At 45.8% G+C, this 23279-nt stretch overlaps 1 protein-coding gene across 1 annotated transcript in view; it reads left to right on the top strand.

Annotated features, from left to right (window-relative positions):
• GIPC2 (GIPC PDZ domain containing family member 2) overlaps positions 1-19229 on the top strand; it is a 129114-nt gene extending 109885 nt beyond the window's left edge. Inside the window, exon 6 of the mRNA XM_068239170.1 lies at positions 15061-19229. Within this exon, the coding sequence (XP_068095271.1) occupies positions 15061-15212 (152 nt within the window). The 3' untranslated portion in view covers positions 15213-19229. The remainder of the gene's footprint in view (positions 1-15060) is intronic.
• Positions 19230-23279: the final 4050 nt, after the last annotated feature.

Genomic DNA, 23279 nt, shown 5'->3' with positions numbered 1-23279 from the left:
CAGCAGATCAGGTGTTTCTAACATTATTGTCAGATCTGACAAGATAAGCTGCATGCTTGTTTCTGGTGTTATTCAGACACTATTGTACACACACAGATCAACAGGGCTGCCAGGCAACTGGTATTGTTTAAAAGGAAATAAATATGGCAGCCTCTATATTACTCTCACTTCAGTTGCCCTTTAATAATTGTATATCATTTTCTTTATAGATATCAGTAGTAGAGTGAGGAACATTAATTCCCAGATATGGGAGGCCTTTAGTGGTCCAAGGAAAGGGGAACAAGCGAGATATAGTTATTTTGCTAACTGTGTCCAGTTCAGTGGAAGCATTCATGATTTATTGGCAAAAACCCAGTAAGAAGCTTCGGAAAATAGAAATATACTAAATATGAAACTGCACCCAGAACCATGCTAGCTTGCTTGCTGCTCCGTTGTTCCCGCTCAATTTACAGTACATGTGGCTCAGCTATAACTGAACAGCATCAATGTACAGCCCCCTCCACCGTACAGCATCAATGTACAGCGCTCGTTACCCTAACGACTGTTGTTAAAGCGGATCCGAGATGAAAAACTAACTATAACAAGTAACTTGTCTATATATCTTATCTTAAGTTTAGATAGTTTACACAGCAAATCTAGCTGCAAACAGCTTTAATAGAATATGATTATTTAATCCTGTGATAACAATGACAGCAGCCATGTTGTTTGTAAACATTACACAGAGGGAGGCTTATCTGTATCTTGAGTAAAAAAACCTAATGCCCCTCCTCCTCCCTCCTCCCCTCTGCCTCTGAAATCTCTGGCTGGTAATACCTCCCCCTCCTCCTGCCCAGACCGAGCTCCCATGAGCCCTTGCTACTGTCTGAAAATGCCAAGGCACTCTGAAAACCTGTGGGCATGGCTTGTTTAGTTTATAGGGAATTAGAGTATCAAAACAAAAACAAAAAAGTATTTGGCTTGAGGAAGGCCCTATAAACAATAGGAAAGGAACACAATTATGCAATGTGTAAAAGTTCATCTCGGATCCACTTTAAGGACGACTCTGATTGCGCATGTGTACGAGCCTTTCTCCTTCCTGCTCAGCTGATGTTGTGAGATCCATGTCTTGCTTCCGTAGGCCGAGGTGACAGCTGATGACCTATTTTATCCAGAACTCTTTGTATCATTCTCCTGTAATGCATCTAAGTCCAGGCGCCAGCACTCCTGTACACTGCAGACCAATACATCCTTATTATAAGCTTGACCTTTCCTCTGCCTGACTTATTAATATACATATAGACAGAAAGGAAATATTACATTGCAGCGTGATTAGGTACACTGATGGAATGGGTGTCAGTATTTTGCAGGCCTTGTCCCAGAGTCATTCAGCTGTCACACAAGGCCACCTAGTGGCTACATTACTAGTAATTGCAGCAATTACCAGTAGCTGCAAATCGCTGACTACATAATGAATGGAATATTCTGCTAGTGTTGCCAAGTTCTTGTTTTGCCGTTTGAGTTTTAGATCAATGGTATTTTAATTTGTCTGTTTTTAGCACATAATAAATAAACATCCGGCTCCACTCATCCTGTCCTCTCTGTTCCTCTGTGCCTGTCCTCTCTTGCCCATTCATGACCCTATTGCTCGCACACTCTTTTTTTCTGTAATTTTTGGTAATTTTCCAGCTGCCACAATAGTAGAGTATGTTTCTATGCTTCTCACAATAGATCAAACAAGGTAAAAAAAAAGGTAACTTTAGGGGAGTGTGGGAGGTCAGGGGTTAATTTAAAAAGGAAAAAAAGGTAACTAGGGATCAATAACTGAAAAAAAAAAGGGGGTGTAATATTACAATTTGGCCACAAGATGTTCTCAGTGGTGACTTCAGCTTACCGTACTATTAGAAGGGAAACGGAAGCACTACGTGCACGGGACTTATGAATGGCAGAGCCGTCTGAATAGACGGCTGTGGCTATTCACAGGGGGACTTAGATCAATGAATGGGGTTTGTTTTCCCATTCATTGATCTAGCGCAGGGGTCTCAAACTCAATTTACCTGGGGGGCCGCAGGAGGCAAAGTCAGGATGAGGCTGGGCCGCATAAGGGATTTCACAAAAAGTCAATCAGCAGTTCCCGCCCACCATCAAAATCAAATTCACACTGAAGCAAACTATTTTGCCTATTTTACTTTATAGTTCGCTTCAGTGCTCCCAAGTAATCCGCTGCATCCCCGCCACTAAACGAGGGCTGCAGAGCCCCCAAATCGCCCAGGGGGCAATCCGACGGCATTTCCTGGAAGGGGCAGAGCTTTCGGCTTCAGCTCTGCCCCTCCTGACGTAAATCGCGGCACATCGCCACCTCTCCCCGCCCCTCTCTGTGAAGGAAGAGTGAGAGGTGAGGGCAGAGGCGGCGATGCGCCGCGATTGACGTCAGGAGGGGCAGAGCTGAAGCTGAAAGCTCTGCCCCTTCCAGGAAATGCCGGCGGATTGCCCCCCGGGCGATTTGGGGGCTCTGCAGCCCTCGTTTAGTGGCGGGGATGCAGCGAAATACTTGGGAGCACTGAAGCGAACTATAAGGAAGCTTTTACCGGCGCAGGCCACAAAATATTGTATCTAGGGCCGCAAATGGCCCCCGGGCCGCAAGTTTGAGACCCCTGATCTAGCGGGTAATGATCGGCGGTAATGTGTGTGGCGGGCGAGCGGGGGGGGGGGGGCGTGGCGGGAGAGACGTAGTAGCTATGTCCCTGCACAGTGTTGTGGCATTTTGCAGGGGCGTAGTTACTCGTCCCGGGGGAGGGGAAGTGGTTATACCATGTGTAGTCTGTCTTGACCCCTCCAACAGTGTGTGTTGGGGGGTATGTAAAACACAATTTGGGTAAAAAGGCACCCTAGTGTGAATAAAATTGGATTAAAAACAAGATAAAATTGAAAAAAATGAGGTGGCTTACCTCAAGGATGAGATCTTTGTATAGAAAAAGAAATATTTATTTAGCACAGGCAACGCGTTTCACAGGTCTAAGCCCGCTTCCTCAGTCCAATAATTTCTGTGCTAAATAAATATTTCTTTGTTTATACAAAGATCTCGTCATTGAAGTAAGCCACCTCATTTTTGTTGTTGTTATCTTGTTTATTATTTGTTATCTTGTTTTTAATCCAATTTTATTCACACTGGGGCGCCTCTTTACCCAAATTGTACTTTAATATCATCCATGAGAACTTAGCCTTTTTCTGATTCTAGATGAACAATAACCTTGTTCCAGCGTTGAGCAATCACTGGTCTGGCTGCAGGAAAAAAACAGACGTGTTTTGGAGACGCTCTGGATATTCCTGTACTTGGCTCAGGCAACAAGTTCTGTAGCAGGAGATTTTTTGTAAGTTAGTAAGAACCACCAGAGTTAGGAGACTATAAATTATCATTTAAAGCTTTCAAAGGAGCCTGCAGTATGAATGCAAGTGTATGAATCAACTACTGTAGCGTGAAAATGAAATGTTTAATAAAAGAACTGTTGCGGTTTCTTACCCTGGAAAAAAAAAAAGCTTTTTTTCCCCTAATCCATTCCACACAACTGAAAACTGCGCTGAAATTCATCCATAGCATGGTGACATCTACAGCTCTGCCGCACCTCTCTGCTAACCCCTTCCACACCCCTACCAATGATGAGTCATGCTGTCTGCTTTTTGTGTACAGAGAAAAGACAGTTGCTTTGTGTGTTCATTGCTGTACTGGAAAAAACTAGGGGTGTGAAGACACCTTTATTTAGCATTGCCTGTTAGGATTGAGCTTGATCCTGTGGGCATCAATTTGGGAAACAAGTACTGGAAAGAAGCTTTGCTCTGGTACATAAGAGTGATGCGCACTGAGTGATGTGAAATGAGAAAAAGAGAGATGGTGCAGTGCGCCGTGAAGTCGTCTTGCATCCTTGGAGTAAGGAGGGGAACAATGCACTGACGCAAGATGTTCTCTTGGCGATGTATTGAGGCAGAAGCCCCTGAGTTTGGCTCCTATATAGTAGAAAACGGCTAACATCAGAGGTCAGCAAGAGGCGGCGCATGGAGTTTGAACTCCAAATAGCGGCAGAGGCCTTAAGTGGTGCCTGGGGTTCAGCTATCATGTAGGCTAACCCCGGAAGATGGTGGCGGGGGTCAGTAAGCATGGAGTTCAGCTATCATGTAGGCTAACCCCGGAAGATGGTGGCGGTGGTCAGTAAGCATGGAGTTCAGCTGTCATGTAGGCTAACCCCGGAAGATGGTGGCGGTGGTCAGTAAGCATGGAGTTTAGCTGTCATGTAGGCTAACCCCGGAAGATGGTGGTGGTGGACAGTAAGCATGGAGTTTAGCTGTCATGTAGGCTAACCCCGGAAGATGGTGGCGGTGGTCAGTAAGCATGGAGTTTAGCTGTCATGTAGGCTAACCCCGGAAGATGGTGGTGGTGGACAGTAAGCATGGAGTTCAGTTATCATGTAGGCTAACCCCGGAAGATGGTGGTGGTGGTGGTCAGTAAGCATGGAGTTCAGCTGTCATGTAGGCTAACCCCGGAAGATGGTGACGGTGGTCAGTAAGCATGGAGTTCAGCTATCATGTAGGCTAACCCCGGAAGATGGTGGTGGTGGTGGTGGTCAGTAAGCATGGAGTTCAGCTATCATGTAGGATAACCCCGGAAGATGGTGGCGGTGGTCAGTAAGCATGGAGTTTAGCTGTCATGTAGGCTAACCCCGGAAGATGGTGGTGGTGGACAGTAAGCATGGAGTTCAGCTGTCATGTAGGCTAACCCCGGAAGATGGTGGCGGTGGTCAGTAAGCATGGAGTTTAGCTTTCATGTAGGCTAACCCCGGAAGATGGTGGTGGTGGACAGTAAGCATGGAGTTCAGCTATCATGTAGGCTAACCCCGGAAGATGGTGGTGGTGGTGGTCAGTAAGCATGGAGTTCAGCTGTCATGTAGGCTAACCCCGGAAGATGGTGACGGTGGTCAGTAAGCATGGAGTTCAGCTATCATGTAGGCTAACCCCGGAAGATGGTGGTGGTGGTCAGTAAGCATGGAGTTCAGCTGTCATGTAAGCTAACCCCGGAAGATGGTGGCGGGGGTCAGTAAGCATGGAGTTCAGCTATCATGTAGGCTAACCCCGGAAGATGGTGGCGGGGGTCAGTAAGCATGGAGTTCAGCTATCATGTAGGCTAACCCCGGAAGATGGTGGTGGTGGTGGTGGTCAGTAAGCATGGAGTTCAGCTGTCATGTAAGCTAACCCCGGAAGATGGTGGCGGTGGTCAGTAAGCATGGAGTTCAGCTATCATGTAGGCTAACCCCGGAAGATGGTGGCGGGGGTCAGTAAGCATGGAGTTCAGCTATCATGTAGGATAACCCCGGAAGATGGTGGCGGTGGTCAGTAAGCATGGAGTTCAGCTATCATGTAGGCTAACCCCGGAAGATGGTGGTGGTGGTGGTCAGTAAGCATGGAGTTCAGCTATCATGTAGGCTAACCCCGGAAGATGGTGGTGGTGGTGGTCAGTAAGCATGGAGTTCAGCTATCATGTAGGCTAACCCCGGAAGATGGTGGCGGGGGTCAGTAAGCATGGAGTCCAGCTGTCATGTAGGCTAACCCCGGAAGATGGTGGCGGGGGTCAGTAAGCATGGAGTTCAGCTGTCATGTAGGCTAACCCCGGAAGATGGTGGCGGGGGTCAGTAAGCATGGAGTTCAGCTATCATGTAGGCTAACCCCGGAAGATGGTGGCGGTGGTCAGTAAGCATGGAGTTCAGCTATCATGTAGGCTAACCCCGGAAGATGGTGGCGGGGGTCAGTAAGCATGGAGTTCAGCTATCATGTAGGCTAACCCCGGAAGATGGTGGCGGGGGTCAGTAAGCATGGAGTTCAGCTATCATGTAGGCTAACCCCGGAAGATGGTGGTGGTGGTCAGTAAGCATGGAGTTCAGCTGTCATGTAAGCTAACCCCGGAAGATGGTGGCGGTGGTCAGTAAGCATGGAGTTCAGCTATCATGTAGGCTAACCCCGGAAGATGGTGGCGGTGGTCAGTAAGCATGGAGTTCAGCTGTCATGTAAGCTAACCCCGGAAGATGGTGGCGGTGGTCAGTAAGCATGGAGTTCAGCTATCATGTAGGCTAACCCCGGAAGATGGTGGCGGTGGTCAGTAAGCATGGAGTTCAGCTATCATGTAGGATAACCCCGGAAGATGGTGGCGGTGGTCAGTAAGCATGGAGTTCAGCTATCATGTAGGATAACCCCGGAAGATGGTGGCGGGGTCAGTAAGCATGGAGTTCAGCTATCATGTAGGATAACCCCGGAAGATGGTGGCGGTGGTCAGTAAGCATGGAGTTCAGCTATCATGTAGGATAACCCCGGAAGATGGTGGCGGGGTCAGTAAGCATGGAGTTCAGCTATCATGTAGGATAACCCCGGAAGATGGTGGCGGTGGTCAGTAAGCATGGGGTTCAGCTATCATGTAGGATAACCCCGGAAGATGGTGGCGGGGTCAGTAAGCATGGAGTTCAGCTATCATGTAGGATAACCCCGGAAGATGGTGGCGGTGGTCAGTAAGCATGGAGTTCAGCTATCATGTAGGATAACCCCGGAAGATAGTGGCGGGGTCAGTAAGCATGGAGTTCAGCTATCATGTAGGCTAACCCCGGAAGATGGTGGCGGGGGTCAGTAAGCATGGAGTTCAGCTATCATGTAGGCTAACCCCAGAAGATGGTGGCGGGGGTCAGTAAGCATGGAGTTCAGCTATCATGTAGGATAACCCCGGAAGATGGTGGCGGGGGTCAGTAAGCATGGAGTTCAGCTATCATGTAGGATAACCCCGGAAGATGGTGGCAGGGTCAGTAAGCATGGAGTTCAGCTATCATGTAGGATAACCCCGGAAGATGGTGGCGGGGGTCAGTAAGCATGGAGTTCAGCTATCATGTAGGCTAACCCCGGAAGATGGTGGCGGGGGTCAGTAAGCATGGAGATCAGCTGTCATGTAGGCTAACCCCGGAAGATGGTGGCGGGGGTCAGTAAGCATGGAGTTCAGCTGTCATGTAGGCTAACCCCGGAAGATGGTGGCGGGGGTCAGTAAGCATGGAGTTCAGCTGTCATGTAGGCTAACCCCGGAAGATGGTGGCGGGGGTCAGTAAGCATGGAGTTCAGCTGTCATGTAGGCTAACCCCGGAAGATGGTGGCGGTGGTCAGTAAGCATGGAGTTCAGCTATCATGTAGGCTAAACTCTGAATATCACCAAAGGCAGCGGTGGGGGTGAGTAATTGGGTTGCTCATTCCCACAGGGTTTGGCTATTATGTAGCTGAACCGCACATAGGGGCATAGGTGGGAAGGTTAGTGTTAGGACTAGGTAGGGGGGTGTTAAAGAGGAACTCCAGTGAAAATAATTAATGTAATAAAGTGCTTCATTTTTACAATAATAATGATTTAGTCAGTGTTTGCTCATTGCAAAATCTTTCCTCTCCCTGATTTACATTCTGACATTTATCACATGGTGACATTTTTACTGCTGGCAGGTGATGTCACTGGAAGGAGATGCTGCTTGCATTGTTGACAGTTAGAAAAAGCTGTTATTTTCCACAATGGAACAAGACTCCCACAGTGTGATGTCAGTACCTCAGTGCTGTGAGGCGCTGACATCACACTGTGGGAGGGGTTTCACCACAATATCTGCTCGAAAAATCTCTCCTGAAATCTATCAAAATCGAGCTTGCCTTGTATGGTAGGAATCGATCTCTAACCACATCTTGTCAAATAGGAATTGATCAGCTAGGCATATTGGGCCACAGTTAGCCCATGTTTAGCTTACTTAAAGGACACCTGAAGTGAGAGGGATATGGAGGCTGTCATATGTGTTGCCTTTTAAACAATACCAATTTCTTGGCATGCTGCTGATATACAATTCTGGCTGCAGTAGTGTCTGAAACATCTGATCTGCATGCTTGATCAGGGTCTATGGCTAAAAGTATTAGAAGCAGAGGACCGGCAGGACAGCCAGGCAATTTGCATTGTTTAAAGAGACCCAGAGACAAACTACCTACCAGTTTTATACATACCTGGGGCTTCCTCCAGGCCCATCAGCCTGGATCGCTCCCACGCCGCCGTCCTCCGCTGCCTCTGTCCGCCGGTACCGGGTCTGTCTTTTCAGCCAGTCGACGCAAGCGCAGTGCGCTCCCTCCGTACTGCGCAGGCGCACGCGTACAGATCCGGAGGGAGCCCCTGTGGATGTGGAAGACTGACCGCATCCGGCGGAAGTGACGGGACCCGGTACCGGCGGACAGAGGCAGCGGAGGACGGCGGCGTGGGAGCGATCCAGGCTTTTGGAGCTGGAGGAAGCCCCAGGTATGTATAACATCTTTTCCTATTTTTTAATAAGCTTCGTCTCTGGTTCCCTTTAAAGTGCACCTGAAATGAGACCTCCTCTCTGCTCTAAAAGATACACAATAACCTTTAAACAAAAAAAAAAAAACATTTATTTGTTACAGCTGATACAAATTCTAAAATAAGTCTACACAGTTTCTACTTCCGGATTCATGGAAGCCGACATATTGTTTACAGCCTGCACTTTCAAATGGGCTAATTTGCTTATCTGCCATAGGCAATCATGTGACACAGGGGAGGATCAAATTACAACTTGAGATTAGACACAAATGAGGGGGAATTAGACAGCCTAATCTCTCTGAATACATACAGGGTGCATTTCTCTGTTTTCCTTCTGTCCTGTGCAAGACCGAAAAAAATGGCTTCAGATTCCTTTTACTTCAGGTGTGCATTAAAGTGAACCTTAAAGGGGAACTGACCTTAAAATTTGATACTGTAAAAAATATCTGATGTGTTGCATAATACTGCTTTAATAAATAAAAATATATGTTTGCTGTAATACACCTTTTAGTTGTCCTAATTTCTGTTACTGCATTTTAGTGCAGTGTGGAGCCATATGTTGGTTGGCAGGTTTACAGTGCCATTCAGCTGATTTCTATTTCCTCCAGCCCCTCCTTCCTCAAGCAGCTCCTTTCTCCAATCAGTATGCAAATTAGCCTGTGATAGTGTACAGTTACCGTGATGTCATCTGGCTGCGCCTGTCTATGACTGTCTGTCTGTGTTTTCAAGCCTGTCATTTTTCTTCTCTGTATTTTGTCTATTCTCTATAGTTATTCCTCTACTGTCAGTATACCGCACTGGGCACATGTTACACTAGGAGAGGGGGGCCATCCCCGGGGGTTCTGTCGTGTTTGTCATTACAATATCCCACTACATTTCTGCTGTGCACCAGATTGAGCTTGTTGGCCCTATATCTTCCAGCATATCTGATCGATACAAGTAACACAAAATTGGTTGCATCGTCAATTAGGCATGCTCTTGGTGGCCCCAATCTTTATTCGGTTATATTAGTGGAATCAGATGGTCGATTGACTGCCAAGTTTCCAGATGTATGGCCAGCTTTACACAATGCACATATCTAAACCAGTTATGAAATGCAAGTTATCTCCCACACATGAGACCTAGCAACTTACAATGAATTAAAAAATTCACTAACTACCGCCACATACTGCAACAAAAACCAACTCCATAAGATTTGTAAGCCAGGATTTGGGGCAGCACAGAGGTAGTTAGCGCTCGTCTTGCAGCACTGGGTCCCCGGTTCAAATCCCAGCCAGGGCTCTATCTGCATGGAGTTTGTATGGTTTCCCTGTGTCTATATGGGTTTCCTCCGGGCACTTTGATTTCCTCCCACATCCCAAAACCATATATATATGCGCTACACAATACACACAGAGACATATGACTATGGTAGGGATTAGATTGTGATTAGCCCTTCTGGGGGACAGTTAGTGACAATATACTCTGTATAGCACTGCGTAATATATCGGCACTTTATAAATACTGTAATAGCCCTGGCAACGCCCCTCCTAATAAAGTATGTGCCCAGTGTAACAATACATTACCTGTCCCAGGCCTCCGCTTGTCCCTCCGCTTTCCCCTGGCCATACACGCACACCCCACGTAGTTTCCTAGTACGAGCGCACGTATGACATCACACACATGGGCAAGGCGGCGGGAGCACAATCAAGTATGTGCATGACCAGAGCCATGCAGGCACACTGGCCCCAAAACGAAACAAGCTGCCTGCGGGGGACTGGAGGATCGGTTTGAGACAGTGCAGGACGTCTGCAGGGGGCTGGGGGAAGCCCCAGGTAAGTGAAACTTTTTTTCTATCCTGGTAGCAGGGAAGGTCTTTCACACCACCCTATAAAAAGTCCACTTGCAGCCTAGACAAGGCACCCCCCTCTCCTCCCATAAAACCTACCTCTTATACGGACTACCCCCCCCCCCCCCCAACGGCACTTATGCCAATCAGCCCCAGTCTAGGCAATACCCTCCCCAATTCAGAAAAAAAAAATGAGTTTTACTCACCTGGGGCTTCTACCAGCCCCTTGCAGCAGTCATGTGCCCTCGCAGTCACTCACTAATCCTCTGGTCCCCCGCTGCCAGCTAGTTTCGTTTTTGCCGACAGGCCCGTCAGGACTGTCCACGCATAGCTTTTTCTGCATTCCCGACTGCAGTTAGCGATATTGCGGGCTGCAACGCGTACAAAAATACGTTGCCGCATATCTATGCGTTCGTATTGCGGCAACCCGTATTTTTGTACGCGTTGCGGCCCGCAATAGAGCTAATTACAGTCGGGAATGCGGAAAAAGCTACGCGTGGACAGTCCTGACGGGCCTGTTGGCAAAAACGAAACTAGCTGGCAGCGGGGGACCAGAGGATTAGTGAGTGGCTGCGAGGGCACAGGACTGCTGCAGGGGGCTGGTAGAAGCCCCAGGTGAGTAAAACTCATTTTTTTTTCTGGCTCAGGGCTTGTTTCCACTGTTGCGACGCGATTTCGGCCGCATTCCGACGCTTGTAAAAACGCATGCGGATGCGTTTCCACATGCGTTTTTACCCGCGATTTCGCCTGCGATTTCGCATGGCAGGGTGCCATGCGAAATTAACCATGACACTGCCAGGGCTAAATAAAATTGAAAAAGGTGCGAAATCGCACGCGAAATCGCGGGTAAAAACGCATGTAACAAACGCATGCGTTTTTACTATTAAATACATTAGCGGCGATTCGCACGGATTCCCGACGCAAGCGAAATCGTTGGCTCTTTTGTGCGTTTTTTTCACGCTGAAAAAAACGCACCTCAACAACGCTACAGTGGAAACAGGCCCATCCACTTGTATTACATGTGCGGATCTGCATGCGTTTGACGCATGCAGATTCGCGATAGTGGAAACGAGCCCTCAAGGTTCTCTTTAAGGAATACATAGGGTTAAGAGTTAGAGTTAGGTTTTGATTTTAAGATATTTTTACAATGCAGAAACTAAAATCACGGGTCATCTCTCCCTCCCTCCCTTTCCCATATACGCAATGAGCAACATTTTAAACCAATTACCATTGACATTTTGTTGCAGAGCCCGTAGAATGCCAACTCAGAGGGCTATGGAGCAATGTAAACTGTAAACTCAACATACAAACGGATTGTGTAATTTCACTAGCGCTTAAAGATGAATTGCCCCATATGGAAAGAGGCTGCCAGTGGCAAGATCAGTTCATTTTGGGTGCTGTGCATTTTGCTATAACACAGCCAAGTGTATTGTGACTGTAATCGATTATTTTGAGTGATCAAATTTGTTTATTATATAGTCAAAACTCTAATTTTTAAGATTTCATCCTCTGGGGCTTGGATTCAGGTGGGGCGGGGGCAGGAGCACAGATGATGAAAGGTGAGTATTAGTTACAGTTATCCAGTGTGGCTAGATGTTATTTAAGAGTGTTAGTTAATAGGAAAGGGGATCTTAGTTGTATAGCCTAGGGTTAGGTCACATACACACATCAGACCATAGTCTTTTGAAAATGAAAGATCACAGACCAATCTTACCACCCTTCATGTAGTATGAGAGCCATACTCTACACAGTCTTTTCTATGGAGCTGAAATCCCCCATCAGAAAAAAACCTTTGCAAGATGCTGCACACACAAAAGGCTCATACACACATCAGACTATAGTCTTTGGAAAATGAAAGATCACAGACCAATCTTACCACCCTTCATGTAGTATGAGAGCCATACTCTACACAGTCTTTTCTATGGAGCTGAACTCCACATCAGAAAAAAATCTTTGCAAGATGCTACACACACAGATGCTGTACAGACACAAAAGATCAGTATCTGCAAAAGATCTGTTCCTGCCAAAAATCCATTCCTGCAAATTGCAATGATAGTCTATGAGATCTGCAGATCATCATACACACATGATTTAACTGACATTCATCTGCAGATCAAGCAATCATCTGCAGATCTGAAAATCCATCCTGGTGGATCTGATCTGCAGATGAATGTCAGTTAAATCATGTGTGTATGATGATCTGCAGATCTCATAGACTATCATTGCAATTTGCAGGAATGGATTTTTGACAGGAACAGATCTTTTGCAGATACTGATCTTTTGTGTCTGTACAGCATCTGTGTGTGCAGCATCTTGCAAAGATTTTTTTCTGATGTGGAGTTCAGCTCCATAGAAAAGACTGTGTAGAGTATGGCTCTCATACTACATGAAGGGTGGTAAGATTGGTCTGTGATCTTTCATTTTCAAAAGACTATGGTCTGATGTGTGTATGGGGCCAAATGCTGTACAGACACAAAAGATCAGTATCTCCAAAAGATCTGTTCCTGCCAAAAATCCATTCCTGCAAATTGCAATGATAGTCTATGAGATCTGCAGATCATCATACACACATGATTTAACTGACATTCATCTGCAGATCAGATCCACCAGGATGGATTTTCAGATCTGCAGATGATTGTCTGATCTGCAGATGAATGTCAGTTAAATCATGTGTGTATGATGGTCTGCAGATCTCATAGACTATCATTGCAATTTGCAGGAATGGATTTTTGGCAGGAACAGATCTTTTGCAGATACTGATCTTTTGTGTCTGTACAGCATCTGTGTGTGCAGCATCTTGCAAAGATTTCTATCTGATGTGGAGTTCAGCTCCATAGAAAAGACTGTGTAGGTATGGCTCTCATACTACATGAAGGGTGGTAATATTGGTCTGTGATCTTTCATTTTCCAAAGACTATAGTCCGATTGTGTGTATGAGCCTTAAGACGGTCAATATTTGGAAGATTAGGTTTAGGGTTTGTGTTAATGCCTGCTTGGAAGTGACATGATGGGATAATCATAAGTACATAGTAATCGTAATTCTAGCCCTAGTAAGAAATTCTCTGCAGTCTCTTTCTGTTTTCCAGTACTTCAGTACAGCAAGAGTTAAAAAACAGCTTGACTTGTTATCTACGCAAAAGAGCTCAACATCTTTTCAAGTTTAGTATGGTTTCCTGAAAAGTAAATAGAGGATAAAACAGCTGATAAATAGTGAGATAAGGTTTCTAATGATGTTTAAAATGAACCCAAAGTGAGAATTAACTGATGAGATAAGCAATTGTATTTATCCACCTACTCCTAAAAATGACTTTTGGTTTTTTTAGATGTTCCATGCTTTTATTTTATATTTAAACACTTACAAAGCAGATTGAATGTTTTGTTGTCCCTGCTCAGTGGCAGTTATTAAGTGTCCCCAAATGAAAATACATGACCTTTTTCTGTCTCCCTCTGCTCTCAGATGTATTCTGCCAGGAAAACTTTTATGGCTGTAATTTGCTTATCAGTGAGGCTTACTATATTCCCGACAAGGCACCAACAAGACAGAAGCTGTCACTTGCATGCCTAAAAACTCTTTCAGGCAGCAAAATAAAACAAGTAAAACAGCCGGGTTATTAGTATGATTTGCGCTGTGCATACATCATGTCACATGTTGCCTCGGGTACACTTTAACTGCAGGAACAATTTAAAGGGTCATTACTTCTCTTTCAGCATAACAAGGCAGATTGTGGATTCTAAAATGCTACTGTGACTGATGTAATCTTAAAGATGAAATAGAACCCGAGGTGTTTTTTTTTTGGGGGGGGGGGGGGGGGCAGATTGGACACAGAAGCATGTTCTCTGTCTCATGACATGCCTCTCTGTCCCCACACCACCGCTCTCTGCCCCCCCCCACCACGCTATAGCCCCCCAATATTTGTTGCTATCTCTGAGGTAAACATGAGGGAGAGGGATTCCCTGTTCAAAACGCCCACCAGGGGTGTTCCTACAGGGTTTCCAGAGCTGCCATTGGACAGCTCTCTCTCCCTGGCTGCGCCCCCTGCCGCTCCCCCGCCTCCCTGCACGCTGTGTATGAGAGAATGACTTTCTTATTCCAGCGTTGTGACCCAGATGTCGTGAAAGTGGGCCATTGCGGACCACAGGAGCGGTGGTTTTGCAGGCTACCTGATCCGCTCAGCTCCCCAGATCAGGCAGCCTAGTATTTTTTTCATTTCATTAGCCCACCTCGGGCTCTCTTTAATGAAATAAAAATATGAGACTCATTTCATGTTACTAATGCTTTATTTATTATCCGTACTACACATAGAATTTATCTCATTTATTATCTTGTTTATTTTCACTTCAGGTCCACTTTATGGATGGGAGGTTAGGCATTAGGAGGAGTTAATATAAAGTGGGATGATGTTGGTAGGGAATATCTTTACTAGGATTGGTTCCACCTAGCAGAACAATAGAGGAGAAATCTGGAAACCACTGCCAAACACAATGCATAGCCGAAATGCCGCAACAAAAAAACAAAAAACTGCCAAAAATAAGCATAACCCTCTATGAAAGGGATGTCAAACTATGTTCTCAAGGGCTGAGGTCATCACACGTTTTGGGCACAGCTCAAATTAATTGATGGGATTGAATCAGGAAAGGTGTGGTTCATCAAGTAGGACACATTTCTCCATTTCTCAGTCCATCCAAAACACTGGCATGGATATCGATCTCGAGGACTGGAGTTCCATACCTGTGCATGGTTCCAGTATTAGTTGTTATGTGCTGATAATTGTCTAGTAACGGGGAATGTTCAATAATGTCATCTTGTCAAAATCTCCTTTACAAATGCTGTTTTCCTATGCGTCCTTTTTGTGTTGTGACGTTTGTATCTCTGTTTTGTTGACAGCTGCGACAATGGTGGAAGCCGGAAGGGACAAGAACAACCCTGATGAGTTTGCGGTGGCCTTGGATGAAGCTCTCGGAGATTTCGCCTTCCCGGATGAGTTTGTCTTTGATGTGTGGGGAGCCATTGGAGACGCTAAACAAGGACGTCTTTAGCGCAAGCCGTCAACATTTCCAATTCAGCTTAATTACTCCTCTAAACTCTTGACCGAATTTAATTTTGTAATTGCCGTCCCCCGGGAGAGACAGCAGGACACTCGATGAATTACGTTGATTCATGATTCCACGAACCAAGCCTTCTCTTTGTATATATTTCTAGAATGGGAATCTTTGCACTTTTGCCCAGTAAAAGGGAATTATTGGTGCAGCACACACAGAGCGTGAAAATAGCCGCCGTGGACGAGTTTACATTTACCGTTTAATGGGTGACTGCGCCGAGAATTGATGTTCCAGCTCTGAATTGATGTTTATGGTTTGGCTTATACAACACCTGCTTTCGTATCTTGACACTTCTGAAATGAAATCCCTCCAATTGAGGTCACTGCCCCGCCCACATGCTTGGGCATTACAAAAGGGCCCGATCCTCACTGCTGGGGTTATCTTTCACTTTACTTGAAAGTGCAATTTCACTGAATTTTTTTTAACCTCCTTAGCGGTAACTCCGAGTCAGGCTTGGGCCGGAAATCTGCAGCTCGGAGCGGTAACCCTGAGTCTGACTTGGAGTAGCTGCTGGGAGGTATATGCAGAGCAGCTGGTGTTTGTAACTCTTTTCCCTCGGGATGGTAAGATCATCGTCATGACGTCTGTGGTCCCGGCTGTGGTGCCCCAAAGGGGTACTCACCTCCACCAGGCCATTCCAGTGCTGTCCCCTCCGCAAAACCATTGACAAGCTCTTGTTGATGGCTCCTCCTTGGGCAGTTGCATGGATCAGAGCGAGCTCGGCTCTTTCTCCTGAAGCTTAGCCACTTCGGTACCAGCAGCCTCTGCCCCCTTGACCCTTGGCTTACAGTGATGACAGGGCCAGGAGCCAATGAAAACTGCTCCTGACCTGCTCACAGAGCTCTGCCGTCATAGAGATGGCAGGGTGAGCAAATTGCGGTGGGGACAGAGCGGCGGTAATGGCGGTGAAGGCGACGTAGTCTACGTCCAGTCAGGGCCGCAGCACCACCTGCTGGACGTAGATTCGTACTGCATTGGTCCGGGAAAGGTTAAGGTGCGCTGTGGCAACACCCGTGAGCTTCGGGGGTCTCAGCGCTGGAACAGTCTGGTGGAGGAGGACAGGGCTAGCCTCTGGAGGATCCAGAGTCTTCCCTCTCCTGGTGTACATATCCCATATTTTGCTTATTAATAATCACATAATCAACATTGAACACGGTACCTTTAAAACCCAAAAATATTTTATATTTAGATGGTGTGGAAAGGGGTTAGAGTCTCTTTTTGATCTTTTTTTTTTTTTTACTACTGTTCCCACTGGCAACATTTTAATTGTCTTCCTGTCCCTGGGACCTCTTCGGACCTCCTTGCTGGACCTTCCTGGAGATCCCAGGGACAAGATTTAGAAACAAAATCAATAAAAACTTCATGGGCTTTAGTGGTTCCTCATTTTACAAAAAAAGAAAAAAAGGATTTCATTTTTGCTGCCTTTGTCTCCATTAAAGTGATTTATTTACTTCCTGCTAGGACAGGAAGTGAGGGAAATTCTCTCAGAGAAGAGCTTTCACAACCCTCCTCACCCCCCTTCCCCAAAAAGTACAAATTCAAATACGAAACTACAATGTTTTTCTTCTATGGTTGGCCTCCTGGAGGGCCCAGGGACAACAAATTAGGAAAAAATATCCCCAATGGAATTACAGCCGAAGCAACATCCTGACAAAAAGTAATAATTTTCCTTGTCACGGTCCAACAACTACATTTTTCTTCTGAAGTAGGTCTCAGTCCGATAAAGCTTTTCAAACGTGGCCCCGATAGCCTCCACATGTGGTTTTGAGCAGGCAGCAGTGGGCCGCTAAGGATCTGTGAATTGGTAGAGTACACAGCTTTTTTTTCCTTTTGCAAAAACTACCTTTTAAAGAGAATCTGATGTAAAATAAAAAACAGACAGATACTTACCTAAGTAGAGGGAAGTCTCCGGGTCCTACAGAGCCTTCCCTCTCCTCTCACGGTCCCCGCATTCACCTGCAGGGTTCTCCGTTCAAATATCCCACCATGGGAGGTCCGGCAGTCTTTGGGCTTCCAAAGGCTCGTGCGTGTGCAGAGCGGCCCATCTTCGGAAGTGCTTCTGAAGACTCCCAAAGCTCACTCAAAGCGGAAGAAAGCAATCTCTGACCAATCGATCGGAGACTGCTAACGGGGAACGTGGGGACCGAGCCTTCCCTCTCTTTAGGTGAGTATCTGGTTTTAATTTTTACTTCAGACGCCCATTAATGTTTGCATGGTCAATCTAATATACTTATAGAAATACTGCTTGAACTGGGCCTTTACACACTGGTAGGGCGGGTCAAAGAGATTCAGATAACTCTGAGCCGATGCAAATATTATGCTAATTGAATGCACATTTCTGCAACCTGAACATGAAACGATCGAATGCCTCGTCTGCATTAAATGAGAAAAAAACAGCTTGCAACAATTAACTATTTGCATCTCATTGACCTTTGCCACACCCTGACCGTCAGGACTAGAAACAAGTGGTGGGTGTAGGTGGTAGTGCGTAAAGCTACGTACACACATACGACAACGATCGTTTGTTATGAACGATGAACAAACTTTTAATTGACGAAAGAACGACCTAAGTAAAATTAGCTTTTAAAGGTGTGCAACGATCTGATCGTTAGAACGAACGTTACATCACGTAAAGCAACTATTGCGCTTACGCATAAAAATGAAACATTCCATGGAGAAATAGCGAAATGCGCATGTCAAGCCTAGTACTAACGACCGTTTTCCAACGATGTACTACTTTTGCAAACGATCGTCGTTGGAATAAATCCGCCAAGCTAGATCGTTCGTTTTTAACGATCTAGCTCGTCTGTCGTTAGACTTAATGGTCGCTGGCTGCTTTTTTTTTATACAATTGTCGTTCGAAATGTTTGGGGAACGATCGTTTCAAACGACTATAGTCGCATGTGTGTACGCAGCTTTAGAGAGTCCTGCATCAACCCAGCTTCTATCTGCGAATCTCCAAACCATCAAGAGTAGGGTCAGCCAATGAGATACTAATCATTAACATCAACTCAAAATAACATCTGATTGAGCACCCCTTATGCTACGTACACACTTGCGATAACTATCGTTTGCAAGGAACGATAGTTACCAGACAAACGATATTGGAAAGATTGGAATGCAACGATGGGATGCAACGATCATCATACACGTTTTAATGATCGTTCTCGCAGAAAAGAACGATCAGAAGGAAATGTTGCGTACATATTTATATAAAATTAAAAAAAAAACACTGACTTGGAGTTACAATAGCTACAAATATATGATTGTTAACTTGAAAACAAAGTTTAATTGAAATGAGCAATGTAACATTCTTTACGGCCGCGCTACAAAGAAAGTACTGAAGCTGGGCAGAATTCATCGCAGGCGCATTGGCCCTTGTAACGATCGTTCTCGGCCGATGTCTGTACACACTATAGTTTTGTAACGATTGTCGGTAGATACGATCCGTCACGTTGGATATTTCCATCTTCCCGATGTCGTTCTTTTGTCGTTCGTGTTAATGATCGTTGGGTAAAGTTCTTTCCCCGATTGTCGGCGGAACGATCGTTAATTAGCTGTTTCAAACGACCATAGTCGCCAGTGTGTACGCAGCATTAGCCTCACTGCTGCAGCTGTGCTATTCTGTTCTATTGTTTACTCTCAGTCTCATTATGAGCCCACATCAGCCTGCTTTCAGTTTAACATCTGGATGAGATAATGCGGCTGTAACACAAATCATCCAATTCAAACATTTCTAAATGAAATTTCAGGGCGTGGCCCGTGATAGGCGTGGACATGCAACCACGTGTGTCCTGGAACAGTTTTCTTAACGCAACGTGATCACATAGCAAAAAAAAAAAAAAAATGCATTTACATGATTGCTGTCTTTTGTATAAAGCATTGCTTGAAATATTAAGTTAAATATATTTTGTTGGTATATGAAAAAAAAAATTAAAAACACAATATTAGTGATGGCTGAAGTTTTTATGTTATTGTTGTTAGAGGCTGTGGAGTCGGGACAAAAATACTCCCAACTCCTCAGTTTATGAAACCTCCGACTCCGGGTACCCAAAATTGCTCCGACTCCTCAACTCCTTATGCTGGGTGTACATGATGCGTTTTTTCCCGCTCAATTCTCTGCCAGATCGATTTTGCCACTCGATTATTTTATCCTCTGTTTTTCTTATCGTTTTCCATTCACTTCTATCAGAAATTGAGCGGCCAAACGATCGATTGGCAGATCGGACATGTCGGAAATTCGCACGTATTACCAGCATAAATCTAATTTTTACCGAGGCTATGGATTTGGTTCAAAAATCATCCCACTCCGACTCCTCAGTTTATTGAAACCTCCGACTCCAACTCCAGGTACCCAAAATTGCTCCAACTCCGACTCCACAGGCCTGGTTATACGTTGACTCGATTATTTTATCCTCTGTTTTTCTTATCGTTTTCCATTCACTTCTATCAGAAATTGAGCGGCCAAACGATCGATTGGCAGATCGGACATGTCGGAAATTCGCACGTATTACCAGCATAAATCTAATTTTTACCGAGGCTATGGATTTGGTTCAAAAATCATCCCACTCCGACTCCTCAGTTTATTGAAACCTCCGACTCCAACTCCAGGTACCCAAAATTGCTCCAACTCCGACTCCACAGGCCTGGTTATACGTTGACACGTTAATTTAACTCATTTCCCCCTTTAAAGTGGACCCGAACTCTTGCACAGGACAGAAGGAAAACACAGAGAAATGCACCCTGTATGTATTTAGAGAGTTTAGCCTGTCCAAGCCCCTCCCCATCTGTGACTAATCACCGCCGTAATTTGATCTTTCAGCTGTGTTAGCTCAAGAATCTCCTCTGCCACGGCAGAGCAACTAATTTGTAAACATAGGATGTTAACAATAGGTCTGCTTCTATGAAAGCAGGAAGTAGACACACTGTAGATTTATTGCAGGATTTGTATCATCTATTACAAAGACATGTTATTCTTTGCTTATAATCATAATAGTAATGTTTGTTGTTATGCTGTTTCGTAGCTTTTAGAGCAGAGAACAAGTTTAAAGTTCAGATCCGGTTTAAGGGCCACAAATTTTTTTATTTTTTTCACTTTCTGATCACTGTAATTGGTTCACAGTGATCAGGAGGTCAGGAGCCAATGAAAACTGCTCCTGACCGATGTACGGAACGAACGCAGTCCGTGTCTGCGGGGACGCACTATCGCGTCCCATGCTCAGGAGCCGCAGGAGGCTTAGGCAGTGACAAGTGCGGCGTAGTTTAACTATTGGTGGTCCTGAACCGGTTACAGTGCACTCAAGATGGATTTATCTTATGAAACAGGACACAGAGGCATGTTCCCTAGCTAATTGCCTACCTCAGTGTCCCCTCCATGCCAATCAGTCCCCCCCCCCCCCCCTTCATCTTCTGCAGCCCTCCAATATACAAATAAACTTGTCAGTTCTGTTTTACAGGAAGTGGGCGTCCTTAGCTGGAATTCCCCCTGCATGCCCATTCCAGCCTCTGGAACTCCCCTTCCCCGCCTCCAGCTGAAAAACATGCATGAGAGGACTGCTGAGCAGTGTGTGCTGTGACCTGGAAGTACTTTCGGGGTGGCGTCCATTTTGCTTTTCTAAAGAACTATTAAAAGCTTATACATAGAGAACAGAGCAGCTGCCAGCGGGGAGTGCTTTTAACTTTTCCCTGAAGCCTGAAACACTAGCATTAGACATTGGTGTAACCCTGTTATTCCCATCAGAGATTGAGTGGTGGGGGACCGGTGACATTTCAGAAATGGGTACAATAGCAGTCTTCACATTAGCGTTTGTTATTGAATTATGATTGGCAGGCATGAACGGCAGTGTCTCACAGGCAACGCTTTAGTCCTGCACACACATATGAGGAGACTGTGCGCAGGGATCAGGAGTCAATCTTTCAGGCGACAATTTGGGGCGGAGTTCTGTACAATGGAGCACTGGCCTAAAGATTAGCAGTGTGTCTGTTACTATGTAGTGGGGAGGAGGGACAACGCAGAGAGGTTTCCTGTGGGTGGGGTGAGTAGGAAAACAATACCCTTGCATGCCCCCCAAGTGTCCCGAATCCTGCGGGACTGTCCTGATTTGGGGGGCTCTCCCGCTATCCCGGTATGCCCCCCCAGTGTCCCGTCCAGCAGTGGGCAGAGAGGTTGAAAAAAATGATGGAGGCGCCAGCCGCGTCGATGTGGGATGCGGGATGCCTGGCATCACTTTTCTTCCTCCTTCCCTCGGAATGTGACCCCCTGTGTCCCCCCTGCTAGCAGAGTGTGGAGTGGAGCGGGCTGTCATCGTCCATCCATGCGTACCGGCATCCGACTTCACTCTGCTTCCTGTGACGTCACAGGAAGCAGAGAATAGCCAGATGCCAGTACTGTGGATGGACGGTAAGATGACAGCCTGCTCCGCTCCGCTGCGCACTCTGCTAGCAGGGGACACACACTGGGGACACATTCCGAGGGAGGAAGGAATGTCATGCCAGGCATCCCGCATCCCACATTGGCACGGCTGGCACCTTGATCATTTTTTTGACTTCTCTCCAGTGGCACCTTCCTCCCCACTCACGGCCGGGCCATCTTCACCCTCCTCCCCACCCACGGGCACCCTCACCCTCCTCCCCACCCACGGGCAGGGTATATGAGGCTATATTAATACAGGGAGTGCAGAATTATTAGGCAAGTTGTATTTTTGAGGAATAATTTTATTATTGAACAACAACCATGTTCTCAATGAACCCAAAAAACTCATTAATATCAAAGCTGAATATTTTTGAAAGTAGTTTTTAGTTTGTTTTTAGTTTTAGCTATTTTAGAGGGATATCTGTGTGTGCAGGACAGGTGACTATTGCTGTGCATAATTATTAGGCAACTTAACAAAAACAAATATATACCCATTTCAATTATTTATTTTTACCAGTGAAACCAATATAACATCTCAACATTCACAAATATACATTTCTGTACAAAACAAAAACAAATCAGTGACCAATATAGCCACCTTTCTTTGCAAGGACACTCAAAAGCCTGCCATCCATGGATTCTGTCAGTGTTTTGATCTGTTCACCATCAACATTGCGTGCAGCAGCAACCACAGCCTCCCAGACACTGTTCAGAGAGGTGTACTGTTTTCCCTCCTTGTAAATCTCACATTTTATGATGGACCACAGGTTCTCAATGGGGTTCAGATCTGGTGAACAAGGAGGCCATGTCATTAGTTTTTCTTCTTTTATACCCTTTCTTGCCAGCCACGCTGTGGAGTACTTGGACGTGTGTGATGGAGCATTGTCCTGCATGAAAATCATGTTTTTCTTGAAGGATGCAGACTTCTTCCTGTACCACTGCTTGAAGAAGGTGTCTTCCAGAAACTGGCAGTAGGACTGGGAGTTTAGCTTGTCTCCATCCTCAACCCGAAAAGGCCCCACAAGCTCATCTTTGATGATACCAGCTTAAACCAGTACTCCACCTCCACCTTGCTGGCGTCTGAGTCGGACTGGAGCTCTCTGCCCTTTACCAATCCAGCAACGGGCCCATCCACCTGGCCCATCAAGACTCACTCTCATTTCATCAGTCCATAAACCTTAGAAAAATCAGTCTTGAGATATTTCTTGGCCCAGTCTTGACGTTTCAGCATGTGTGTCTTGTTCAGTGGTGGTCGTCTTTCAGCCTTTCTTACCTTGGCCATGTCTCTGAGTATTGCACACCTTGTGCTTTTGGGCACTCCAGTGATGTTGCACCTCTGAAATATGGCCAAACTGGTGGCAAGTGGCATCTTGGCAGCTGCACGCTTGACTTTTCGCAGTTCTTGGGCAGTTATTTTGCGCCTTGGTTTTTCCACATGCTTCTTGCGGCACTGTTGACTATTTTGAATGAAACGCTTGATTGTTCGATGATCACGCTTCAGAAGCTTTGCAATTTTAAGAGTGCTGCATCCCTCTGCAAGATATCTCACTATTTTTGACTTTTCTGAGCCTGTCAAGTCCTTCTTTTGACCC

This window comes from Hyperolius riggenbachi, chromosome 6 (assembly GCF_040937935.1).
Source record: "Hyperolius riggenbachi isolate aHypRig1 chromosome 6, aHypRig1.pri, whole genome shotgun sequence".
NCBI classification, from domain to species: Eukaryota; Metazoa; Chordata; class Amphibia; order Anura; family Hyperoliidae; genus Hyperolius; species Hyperolius riggenbachi.
This window is presented reverse-complemented; position numbering and strand designations above follow the sequence as displayed.